General features: G+C 47.7%; 1 protein-coding gene and 1 long non-coding RNA gene across 2 annotated transcripts in view; one reads left to right on the top strand and one right to left on the bottom strand.

Annotated features, from left to right (window-relative positions):
- Positions 1-12276, bottom strand: part of LOC106576657 (ELKS/Rab6-interacting/CAST family member 1) — a 634388-nt gene that overhangs the window by 425125 nt on the left and 196987 nt on the right. The window contains 6 exon segments of the mRNA XM_045722464.1: positions 566-658; positions 1069-1224; positions 2851-2928; positions 9543-9670; positions 9786-9912; positions 11048-11212. Of these exon segments, the coding sequence (XP_045578420.1) occupies positions 566-658; positions 1069-1224; positions 2851-2928; positions 9543-9670; positions 9786-9912; positions 11048-11212 (747 nt within the window).
- On the top strand, positions 7935-10819 carry LOC123743813 (uncharacterized). Its single transcript, XR_006770701.1, has 2 exons — positions 7935-8022; positions 9552-10819. It is a non-coding gene; the product is annotated as an uncharacterized lncRNA (long non-coding RNA).

Below are 12276 nucleotides of genomic sequence, written 5' to 3' on the forward strand. Positions count from 1 at the left end.
TCTGCGAACAGCAGCCTAAATGATAGATAACATTATAGTGGTTGATATGGACTGGTCTGGGAACAGCAGCCTAAATGATAGATAACATTATAGTGGTTGATATGGACTGGTCTGGGAACAGCAGCCTAAATGATAGATAACATTATAGTGGTTGATATGGACTGGTCTGCGAACAGCAGCCTAAATGATAGATAACATTATAGTGGTTGATATGGACTGGTCTGGGAACAGCAGCCTAAATGATAGATAACATTATAGTGGTTGATATGGACTGGTCTGGGAACAGCAGCCTAAATGATAGATAACATTATAGTGGTTGATATGGACTGGTCTGGGAACAGCAGCCTAAACAACATTATTAAGCTATGATTAAACATCTATGATTAAACAGTTTCTCTCACACCACTTATCTGAGTTCCTCTAGCCTCATACTGGGTTTTCCTCTCACAGAGGTCACATGGGTATTCTGTTTAACGAGGGTCAGAAAGGTTGTACGAGGTTAATAAAGGTCAGAGTTGACAGGTTAAAGAGAGAGAGAGAGCTGTGTGGTGAAGTCCTTCCTTACTGCAGACACCTCCTGCTGCAGGTCGGCAGCCTTCTGCTTAAGCTCCTCCCCCTGGACCTCTCTCTGAGACAGCTCCTCCTTCAGCTGCTCTACCTGTCAGGAGAGTCAGTTAACTGGCTGTTACCAGGACGATAAGCACCACCACCAATCAGGAGCCATGATGTAGGCAACACAGGGCCAATCAGTAACCAGCTTTTGGACAGCCAATCAACAACCACCTTGCATGCTGCATGTCTGGTCCTCTGATCGTCACATGCCTTACAAATACAAGATGGTCTTTTCAAAATAACCTTGGAAATGTTTCCACAGGCAGTCAGTCATTGGTAACAAGAACATGGTAGTACATTAACACCTGCTTGTCTCTAGCGTACAGGGCAGGCTGCTGGTCCAATAGGAAAGACCAGATCCATCTGTCACAGAGGCTGAAGGATAATCAACATGCTCTTTAAACAGCCCAGTGTTCTGCACTGAGTGGACTGTAGCTGGTGGGGATGTGGTGTTACCTTGTTCTTCATGAACTTGGAGTGTGATCTGTAGACCTCCATTTGTTTCATCTCCTCCTCTCTCTCCTCAGTGCTCAGAGCCCCGTTGGACTTCAACATCTCAATCTCCTCCTCCAGGTCCCTCAGACCTCGCTCCAGAGACTGGACCTTACAGTCCTACCACAAGAGAACACACACAGTTAAACACACACACTTCCTCCAGGTCCCTCAGACCTCGCTCCAGAGACTGGACCTTACAGTCCTACCACAAGAGAACACACACAGTTAAACACACACACTTCCTCCAGGTCCCTCAGACCTCGCTCCAGAGACTGGACCTTACAGTCCTACCACAAGAGAACACACACAGTTAAACACACACACTTCCTCCAGGTCCCTCAGACCTCGCTCCAGAGACTGGACCTTACAGTCCTACCACAAGAGAACACACACAGTTAAACACACACACTTCCTCCAGGTCCCTCAGACCTCGCTCCAGAGACTGGACCTTACAGTCCTACCACAAGAGAACACACACAGTTACACACACACACTTCCTCCAGGTCCCTCAGACCTCGCTCCAGAGACTGGACCTTACAGTCCTACCACAAGAGAACACACACAGTTAAACACACACACTTCCTCCAGGTCCCTCAGACCTCGCTCCAGAGACTGGACCTTACAGTCCTACCACAAGAGAACACACACAGTTACACACACACACTTCCTCCAGGTCCCTCAGACCTCGCTCCAGAGACTGGACCTTACAGTCCTACCACAAGAGAACACACACAGTTAAACACACACACTTCCTCCAGGTCCCTCAGACCTCGCTCCAGAGACTGGACCTTACAGTCCTACCACAAGAGAACACACACAGTTAAACACACACACTTCCTCCAGGTCCCTCAGACCTCGCTCCAGAGACTGGACCTTACAGTCCTACCACAAGAGAACACACACAGTTAAACACACACACTTCCTCCAGGTCCCTCAGACCTCGCTCCAGAGACTGGACCTTACAGTCCTACCACAAGAGAACACACACAGTTAAACACACACACTTCCTCCAGGTCCCTCAGACCTCGCTCCAGAGACTGGACCTTACAGTCCTACCACAAGAGAACACACACAGTTAAACACACACACTTCCTCCAGGTCCCTCAGACCTCGCTCCAGAGACTGGACCTTACAGTCCTACCACAAGAGAACACACACAGTTAAACACACACACTTCCTCCAGGTCCCTCAGACCTCGCTCCAGAGACTGGACCTTACAGTCCTACCACAAGAGAACACACACAGTTAAACACACACACTTCCTCCAGGTCCCTCAGACCTCGCTCCAGAGACTGGACCTTACAGTCCTACCACAAGAGAACACACACAGTTAAACACACACACTTCCTCCAGGTCCCTCAGACCTCGCTCCAGAGACTGGACCTCAGAGTCCTGGGACGGAGGAGAGGAAGTTAGAACACACTCCATTATTGTTATTTTATTGTTACTATTTCCTACTATTTTTTGGCACATTTTTCACACTTTTTAACTATGAATTGTTGGGAAAGGGCTCGTAAGTAAGAGTTTCACTGTAAAGGGTGACTCATATGACTCGCGTTGTAATATTACAGTTTCTCACATTGTACAGGAAGTCAATCTCTCACCACACACACAAACTTGGACAAACACAAACACCTTCATCTTGATGACGGTCTCACTTTGGCATTCTAAGTGAAACATGAGCATACACACTCTCTCTAACCTGCCTCTCTCTCTCTCTCTCTCTCTCACTCTCTCTCTCACCTTCATCTCGATGACGGTCTGCAGGGCCTTGGTCTTGGCTGATTCAGGGGCTCCTTCATAGCTCCGTCGGTGCAGCTCCTGAGGAGAAACAGGGTAGACAGCAGCATGGTGGTGGTTAGCACGCCCAGGAGAGAACCCAACAGCATGGTGACTGTCATCATGACCAGGAGAGAACCCAACAGCATGGTGACTGTCATCATGAACAGGAGAGAACCCAACAGCATGGTGACTGTCATCACGCCCAGGAGAGAACCCAACAGCATGGTGACTGTCATCACGCCCAGGAGAGAACCCAACAGCATGGTGACTGTCATCACGCCCAGGAGAGAACCCAACAGCATGGTGACTGTCATCATGACCAGGAGAGAACCCAACAGCATGGTGACTGTCATCACGCCCAGGAGAGAACCCAACAGCATGGTTACTGTCATCATGACCAGGAGAGAACCCAACAGCATGGTGACTGTCATCACGACCAGGAGAGAACCCAACAGCATGGTGACTGTCATCACGCCCAGGAGAGAACCCAACAGCATGGTGACTGTCATCACGCCCAGGAGAGAACCCAACAGCATGGTGACTGTCATCACGCCCAGGAGAGAACCCAACAGCATGGTGACTGTCATCACGACCAGGAGAGAACCCAACAGCATGGTGACTGTCATCACGACCAGGAGAGAACCCAACAGCATGGTGACTGTCATCACGACCCAGGAGAGAACCCAACAGCATGGTGACTGTCATCACGCCCAGGAGAGAACCCAACAGCATGGTGACTGTCATCACGACCAGGAGAGAACCCAACAGCATGGTGACTGTCATCACGACCAGGAGAGAACCCAACAGCATGGTGACTGTCATCACGACCCAGGAGAGAACCCAACAGCATGGTGACTGTCATCATGACCAGGAGAGAACCCAACAGCATGGTGACTGTCATCACGACCCAGGAGAGAACCCAACAGCATGGTGACTGTCATCACGACCCAGGAGAGAACCCAACAGCATGGTGACTGTCATCACGCCCAGGAGAGAACCCAACAGCATGGTGACTGTCATCACGACCCAGGAGAGAACCCAACAGCATGGTGACTGTCATCACGACCAGGAGAGAACCCAACAGCATGGTGACTGTCATCACGCCCAGGAGAGAACCCAACAGCATGGTGACTGTCATCACGACCAGGAGAGAACCCAACAGCATGGTGACTGTCATCACGCCCAGGAGAGAACCCAACAGCATGGTGACTGTCATCACGACCAGGAGAGAACCCAACAGCATGGTGACTGTCATCATGACCAGGAGAGAACCCAACAGCATGGTGACTGTCATCACGACCAGGAGAGAACCCAACAGCATGGTGACTGTCATCACGACCAGGAGAGAACCCAACAGCATGGTGACTGTCATCACGACCAGGAGAGAACCCAACAGCATGGTGACTGTCATCATGACCAGGAGAGAACCCAACAGCATGGTGACTGTCATCATGACCAGGAGAGAACCCAACAGCATGGTGACTGTCATCATGACCAGGAGAGAACCCAACAGCATGGTGACTGTCATCACGACCAGGAGAGAACCCAACAGCATGGTGACTGTCATCACGACCAGGAGAGAACCCAACAGCATGGTGACTGTCATCACGACCAGGAGAGAACCCAACAGCATGGTGACTGTCATCATGACCAGGAGAGAACCCAACAGCATGGTGACTGTCATCATGACCAGGAGAGAACCCAACAGCATGGTGACTGTCATCATGCCCAGGAGAGAACCCAACAGCATGGTGACTGTCATCATGACCAGGAGAGAACCCAACAGCATGGTGACTGTCATCACGCCCAGGAGAGAACCCAACAGCATGGTGACTGTCATCACGACCAGGAGAGAACCCAACAGCATGGTGACTGTCATCATGACCAGGAGAGAACCCAACAGCATGGTGACTGTCATCACGACCAGCAGAACAGAAGACAGTGTGTCGGTCAGGGCCAGCAGGAGCTATTGGGATGAAGTGTCTTCCCCTAGCCGTCATATTTCTGGCTAGCACCGTCGTGTCCATTCCACCATCCCACATCCTCACAAGTCAATGGAGAGTCTGGTTCAAAGCTAACGCTAATAGTGTTCTCAGAGCTAACGTTCAAAGCTCCTGTACCTACTAGACTTAAATGCTTCCACTAGTGTGTTACGATAAAAACCACTAAAGCTCGCCTTCCTAATGCTATTCTAGACTCTTAATGTGTCTGCCTTTCACTAGTGTACTGTCTCTGTCTCTGAACCAGTTGTGATGTTAGAGAGAGAGAGGGCTGAAGAGAGAGACACAGAGAAAGGGAGAGAGAGGGAGAGAGAGGAGAGAGAGGGAGAGAGGAGAGAGGGGAGAGAGGAGAGAGAGAGGGGAGAGAGGAGAGAGAGAGGGGAGAGAGGAGAGAGAGACGAGAGAGGGGAGAGAGGAGAGAGGGGAGAGAGGAGAGAGAGGGGAGAGAGGAGAGAGAGACGAGAGAGGAGAGGAGAGGAGAGAGAGAAGAGAGGAGAGAGTCACGTTGCCTTGCTTCTCTGAATGATGGTGTATGAGGGTCCTACAGAGAGAACTAATGCAGCCTTTCTAGTGGAGAAGACAGCACTAACAAAGGAGAGAGAGCTTTTGGTGCTGGGGCAGTGGTGGACACACACACACACACACACACACACACACACACACACACACACACACACACACACACACACACACACACACACACACACACACACACCTTCCCTCCCTCTCTCTCTCCCTGAAACCTTCCCTCCCTCCCTCTCTCTCCCTTTCTCTATTGCTCTCCTCTAACTCAACACTCCCTCCCTCCCTCCTCCTCCTCCCTCCTCCCTCACTCCTGTCTTCCTCCATCCCTGGCTTTCTTCCCCACCATGTTCTCTCTCTCTCTCTCTCTCTCTCTCTCTCTCTCTCTCTCTCTCTCTCTCTCTCTCTCTCTCTCTCTCTCTCTCTCTCTCTCTCTCTCTCTCTCTCTCTCTCTCTCTCGCTCGCTCGCTCTGTGTCATGAACAATATGGTTCAGTGGAGATGAGTCATTCCTGGAACTAAAGCAGTGTTATTATGGGATAGATGATAGGGCTGTCCTTGTCCCTGTGTATGAGGTTCCCCGAGCAACACAGCTGTGGCACACAGAGTTGAATGCCTCTAGACACTGATCTGAGGTCAGTCTGTATTGAGTAGTCATACAAAGACAACGGTCATTAATGGGCTCTGGCAAGCATTGAGTGCCCCTATACACTGATCTGAGGTCAGTCTGTATTGAGTTTTAATACAGAGGTTATGGTTAGAACTGGGCTGTGGCCAGAGTAGACTGCATCTGGAAACTGATCATGTTTAAGGTCAGTACGTATCCCTAAAGGTTATGGTTAACCCTGGGCTTTAGGCAGTGTTGACTGCCCCTGGACACTGATGAGGTCAGCTTTATCACCTAAAGGTTATGGTTAACCCTGGGCTTTAGGCAGTGTTGACTGCCCCTGGACACTGGTGAGGTCAGTACGTATCCCTAAAGGTTATGGTTAACCCTGGGCTTTAGACAGTGTTGACTGCCCCTGGACACTGATAAGGTCAGCTTTATCACCTAAAGGTTATGGTTAACCCTGGGTTTTAGACAGTGTTGACTGCCCCTGGACACTGGTGAGGTCAGTACGTATCCCTAAAGGTTATGGTTAACCCTGGGTTTTAGACAGTGTTGACTGCCCCTGGACACTGGTAAGGTCAGCTTTATCCCTAAAGTTTATGGTTAACCCTGGGCTTTAGACAGTGTTGACTGCCCCTGGACACTGGTGAGGTCAGTACGTATCCCTAAAGGTTATGGTTAACCCTGGGTTTTAGGCAGTGTTGACTGCCCCTGGACACTGATAAGGTCAGCTTTATCACCTAAAGGTTATGGTTAACCCTGGGTTTTAGGCAGTGTTGACTGCCCCTGGACACTGATGAGGTCAGTACGTATCCCTAAGGGTTATGGTTAACCCTGGGTTTTAGACAGTGTTGACTGCCCCTGGACACTGATAAGGTCAGCTTTATCACCTAAAGGTTATGGTTAACCCTGGGCTTTAGGCAGTGTTGACTGCCCCTGGACACTGATGAGGTCAGTACATATCCCTAAAGGTTATGGTTAACCCTGGGTTTTAGGCAGTGTTGACTGCCCCTGGACACTGATAAGGTCAGCTTTATCACCTAAAGGTTATGGTTAACCCTGGGCTTTAGGCAGTGTTGACTGCCCCTGGACACTGATAAGGTCAGCTTTATCACCTAAAGGTTATGGTTAACCCTGGGCTTTAGACAGTGTTGACTGCCCCTGGACACTGGTGAGGTCAGTACATATCCCTAAAGGTTATGGTTAACCCTGGGCTTTAGGCAGTGTTGACTGCCCCTGGACACTGGTAAGGTCAGCTTTATCACCTAAAGGTTATGGTTAACCCTGGGTTTTAGGCAGTGTTGACAGCCCCTGGCCACTGATAAGGTCAGCTTTATCACCTAAAGGTTATGGTTAACCCTGGGCTTTAGGCAGTGTTGACTGCCCCTGGACACTGATAAGGTCAGCTTTATCACCTAAAGGTTATGGTTAACCCTGGGTTTTAGGCAGTGTTGACTGCCCCTGGACACTGATGAGGTCAGCTTTATCACCTAAATGTTATGGTTATGAGGGCTGCTCTGGCCTCACAGCATGACGTCTTGTCTGGTCTTTACAGTCATGAAGACAAAGACAAATACTTTTTCTCAGCTTATATAAGTAGCTTATTTTAGTGCCGTGTTCACCAAACTCTTTCACCCACGCTCCCCTTTCATCATAGGGGAAAAGCATGTTTATTTAGCAGGGGTATACTTCCTGTACACGTTGTGGATGGATTCTCAACACAACCAAAGCTGTTATGAAAAACTGGTGTTGTGGTGAAACTGGTGCAGTTCCTCCTCGCCCCACTAGATGTCAGAGTGGTCCTACAGTTCCTCTGAGGCTGGAGGAGGTTAATGGGTGTCTGTGCTACTGCCTGACCAGAATACAGAACAAGAGAATGAGGGCGGGAGGGAGGGAGGGAGGGAGGAGATTCCCGTCGTGTCAAAGTGTGGGTCTGAATGCTGATCAGACTGACTCTCTGACTTTCTCCTCTTTCTCTCTCCTCTGGTGTCATTCTGGCAAGGTAAGGTCTGTCTATAGTAAAGGTAAGGTCTGTGTATAGTAAAGATAAGGTCTGTGTATAGTAAAGATAAGATCTGTGTATAGTAAAGGCTCTGTGGTAACAGAGTTGCATTGAATTCAGTTAGTTGTGGGGCTCTGTGGTAACAGAGTTGTAATGAATTCAGTTAGCTGTGGGGCTCTGTGGTAACAGAGCAGTAATGAATTCAGTTAGCTGTGGGGCTCTGTGGTAACAGAGTTGTAACAGTTAGCTGTGGGGCTCTGTGGTAACAGAGATGTAATGAATTCAGTTAGCTGTGGGGCTCTGTGGTAACAGAGTTGTAATGAATTCAGTTAGCTGTGGGGATCTGTGGTAACAGAGTTGTAATGAATTCAGTTAGCTGTGGGGCTCTGTGGTAACAGAGTTGTAACAGTTAGCTGTGGGGCTCTGTGGTAACAGAGTTGCATTGAATTCAGTTAGCTGTGGGGCTCTGTGGTAACAGAGTTGTAATGAATTCAGTTAGCTGTGGGGCTCTGTGGTAACAGAGTTGTAATGAATTCAGTTAGCTGTGGGGCTCTGTGGTAAAAAAGCTGTAATGATTTCAGTTAGCTGTGGGGATCTGTGGTAACAGAGTTGTAATGAATTCAGTTAGCTGTGGGGCTCTGTGGTAACAGAACTGTAATGAATTCAGTTAGCTGTGGGGCTCTGTGGTAAAAAACCTGTAATGATTTCAGTTAGCTGTGGGACTCTGTGGTAACAGAGCTGTAATGAATTCAGTTAGCTGTGGGGCTCTGTGGTAACAGAGTTGTAACAGTTAGCTGTGGGGCTCTGTGGTAACAGAGCTGTAATGAATTCAGTTAGCTGTGGGGCTCTGTGGTAACAGAGTTGTAACAGTTAGCTGTGGGGCTCTGTGGTAACAGAGCTGTAATGAATTCAGTTAGCTGTGGGGCTCTGTGGTAACAGAGTTGTAATGAATTCAGTTAGCTGTGGGGCTCTGTGGTAACAGAGTTGTAATGAATTCAGTTAGCTGTGGGGCTCTGTGGTAACAGTGCTGTAATGAATTCAGTTAGCTGTGGGGCTCTGTGGTAACAGAGCTGTAATGAATTCAGTTAGCTGTGGGGCTCTGTGGTAACAGAGTTGTAACAGTTAGCTGTGGGACTCTGTGGTAACAGAGCTGTAATGAATTCAGTTAGCTGTGGGGCTCTGTGGTAACAGAGTTGTAACAGTTAGCTGTGGGGCTCTGTGGTAACAGTGCTGTAATGAATTCAGTTAGCTGTGGGGCTCTGTGGTAACAGAGTTGTAATGAATTCAGTTAGCTGTAGGGCTCTGTGGTAACAGAGTTGTAATGAATTCAGTTAGCTGTGGGGCTCTGTGGTAACAGAGTGTTGTTTACATGAGCGTGACCAGCACATGACGACACTCTGGAGGAACTCTGTAACAACCATAGAGTTATGAATTAATTCTTTCCCCTCCCCTCCTCTGTTTCGCTCTCTCCTTCTCTCCCCCTCTCCCCCTCTCCCCCATACCCTCACACACACCCTCACCTCTCGTAGGGCGTTGGTCTCCTTGTCTTTCTGTTCCAGTAGACTGTCTAGGTGGTGGATGTGCATCTCAGCCTCAGCCAGTCTCCTGGTCCTCTCATGGTCCTCCTCTGAGGCCTTGGCTGACAGACCTGGAATACACACCATAGTGATGCTTTTAAAAGTGTGTGTGTGTGTTGTGTTGTGTTGTGGGTGTGTGTGGGTGTGTGTGTGTGCGTGCGTGCGTGTGTGTGAACCCCACCATACCTTTGCTCTGCAGCATCTCCAGTAGTTTCTTGATAGACTGGTCTCTGGCCCCCAGGGTCTGTTTCTGACTGTCGATCCTCAACTCCATCTCCTCCAACGTCTTCCTCAGGAGGAACAACTCTTTGGCCTGGAGGTTACATTCAATACAATTCAATTCAAACTAATTGTATTTTCCTTGGCCTAGAGGTTAGATTAAATGAAATGCAACTGTATTCATCTCTTTGGCCTAGAGGAAAGTGTCACACCCTGATCTGTTTCACCTGTCTTTGTGATTGTCTCCACCCCCCTCCAGGTGTCGCCCATCTTCCCCATTATCCCCAGTGTATTTATACCTGTGCTCTCTGTTTGTCTGTTGTCAGTTTGTTTTGTTTTGTTCGTCAAGCCTACCAGCGTTTTCCCCTTGCTCCTATCTTTTTCCAGTTCCTAACTATTCCTACACATTGGGGCCGTGCATTTTCTAGTACCTGTTTTCTAGTTTTCCTGGTTTTTACCATTCTGTCTACCCTGACCCTGAGCCTGCCTGCCGTTCTGTACCTTATGGACTCTGATCTGGATTACTGACCTCTGCCTGCCCCCTGTTCAAGTAATAAACTGTTGTTATTTTAACAGTGTGCATCTGTGTCTTCTCCTGAAACGGAATAGTTAGATTCAATTCAATTTAATGGGAGAACACAAGACACCTCCTTTCAGTAATGTCAACTCCTGAATCCAAGATACTTCTCAGCATGTTTGTGTTATTTATTCATTCACTTAGTTAGCCTAGAGATTAGATTCAATCAAACGTTATTTATTTAATGAACTTTCTAATTCAATGAACTTTATTGATACCAGTAGGGGAAACATGACATGATTGTGATATTTCTAAATGAGGTTAGTTAGTTCTTTATACTTGTTGTACTGTTGTATGTCCATTACCATTGCATTCCTCAAGTTATTCAGAGGAGTATGCCTTCTGCCAAATGAAATGAAATAGAGTGTACAACATGACACTGAATAAAGTACAGAATCCTAAATAAGACTCTGATGAACTGACATGTAAATGTTCACTGTGTGTTTTCTATCTGTTCTTTCACTGTAAACCAGAGCCCCAGAAATGCATTCTGTGTAAACTCAATGGACCAACTCGTTTTTTAAATCTTATTAGAAGTGAAACTAGACCTGGGCCCTTATCCAGAAGGTATCTCTGAATAGGAGCGCTGATGAGATTATATGAACAGATCCTAGATCAGGACTCAGAGCAGCTTTCTCCAACTAGACCTCACCTGTCGCTGGTGTTCACCTTGGAGCCTGTGGAAGTTCTCCTCTGTGGGTTCAAATGACAGAGGTTCTCCAGGTCTCCCTCCACTACAGTCCTGCTGGAACAACTGATTCAGATCTCTCTGGGTCCTCAACTCATCCTGCAGGGCCTGCACTGTCATCTGGAGGTGCTGAGGAGAGAGAGAGGGGAGAGAGGGTGGGAAAAGTGAGGAATTCAGTCAAGTGTAACAGAGTTAAGATCGTACAGAAGGAGGAAGTATTGATTGAGTACTGTGTTTATTTTCACTGTTACAGTATAATATTCAGAATTAGCGTTGGTATCTTCATCATCATCGTTATCATATTGCCCCAGTAATAATGTTTCTTCATCACCTGACCATAACAGAGAGAGAATGATACCCAAGGGGCGCTTTTCACTAAACAATTTAGGCAACAGGGATCTTGATCCAGGAGGGGGTTGAATATCTCTGCTGTAACCAAGAAGTTTGATCTTGACATTTAGACACTTAACTAGCAAGTTAGCAAACCAAATGCATAGCTGGAGCCCTGAGCTGCATATCATTTATTTGACACATCTTAGATTTCTATAGTTATACTTAACATATAGTAATAAGCAGTTCTTCCTGCCTTTGATATCAGTTACAGTTTGTAGTTCTTCCTGCCTCAGTTACAGTTTATAGTTCTTCCTGCCTCAGTTACAGTTTATAGTTCTTCCTGCCTCAGTTACAGTTTGTAGTTCTTCCTGCCTCAGTTACAGTTTATAGTTCTTCCTGCCTCAGTTACAGTTTATAGTTCTTCCTGTCTCAGTTACAGTTTGTAGTTCTTCCTGCCTCAGTTACAGTTTATAGTTCTTCCTGCCTCAGTTACAGTTTATAGTTCTTCCTGCCTCAGTTACAGTTTGTAGTTCTTCCTGCCTCAGTTACAGTTTGTAGTTCTTCCTGCCTCAGTTACAGCTTGTAGTTCTTCCTGCCTCAGTTACAGTTTGTAGTTCTTCCTGCCTCAGTTACAGTTTATAGTTCTTCCTGCCTCAGTTACAGCTTGTAGTTCTTCCTGCCTCAGTTACAGTTTGTAGTTCTTCCTGCCTCAGTTACAGTTTGTAGTTCTTCCTGAATCAGTTACAGTTTGTAGTTTCAGCCTACTGCCTTCTCTCACTGCTTCCTTTCCATCTCTCTCTCCATCCCACAACCCTTTCTACTGGCATAGACGTGACATGAGACAAGAACAAGGTGAAACC

Source organism: Salmo salar, chromosome ssa07, assembly GCF_905237065.1.
Source record: "Salmo salar chromosome ssa07, Ssal_v3.1, whole genome shotgun sequence".
NCBI lineage: Eukaryota > Metazoa > Chordata > Actinopteri > Salmoniformes > Salmonidae > Salmo > Salmo salar.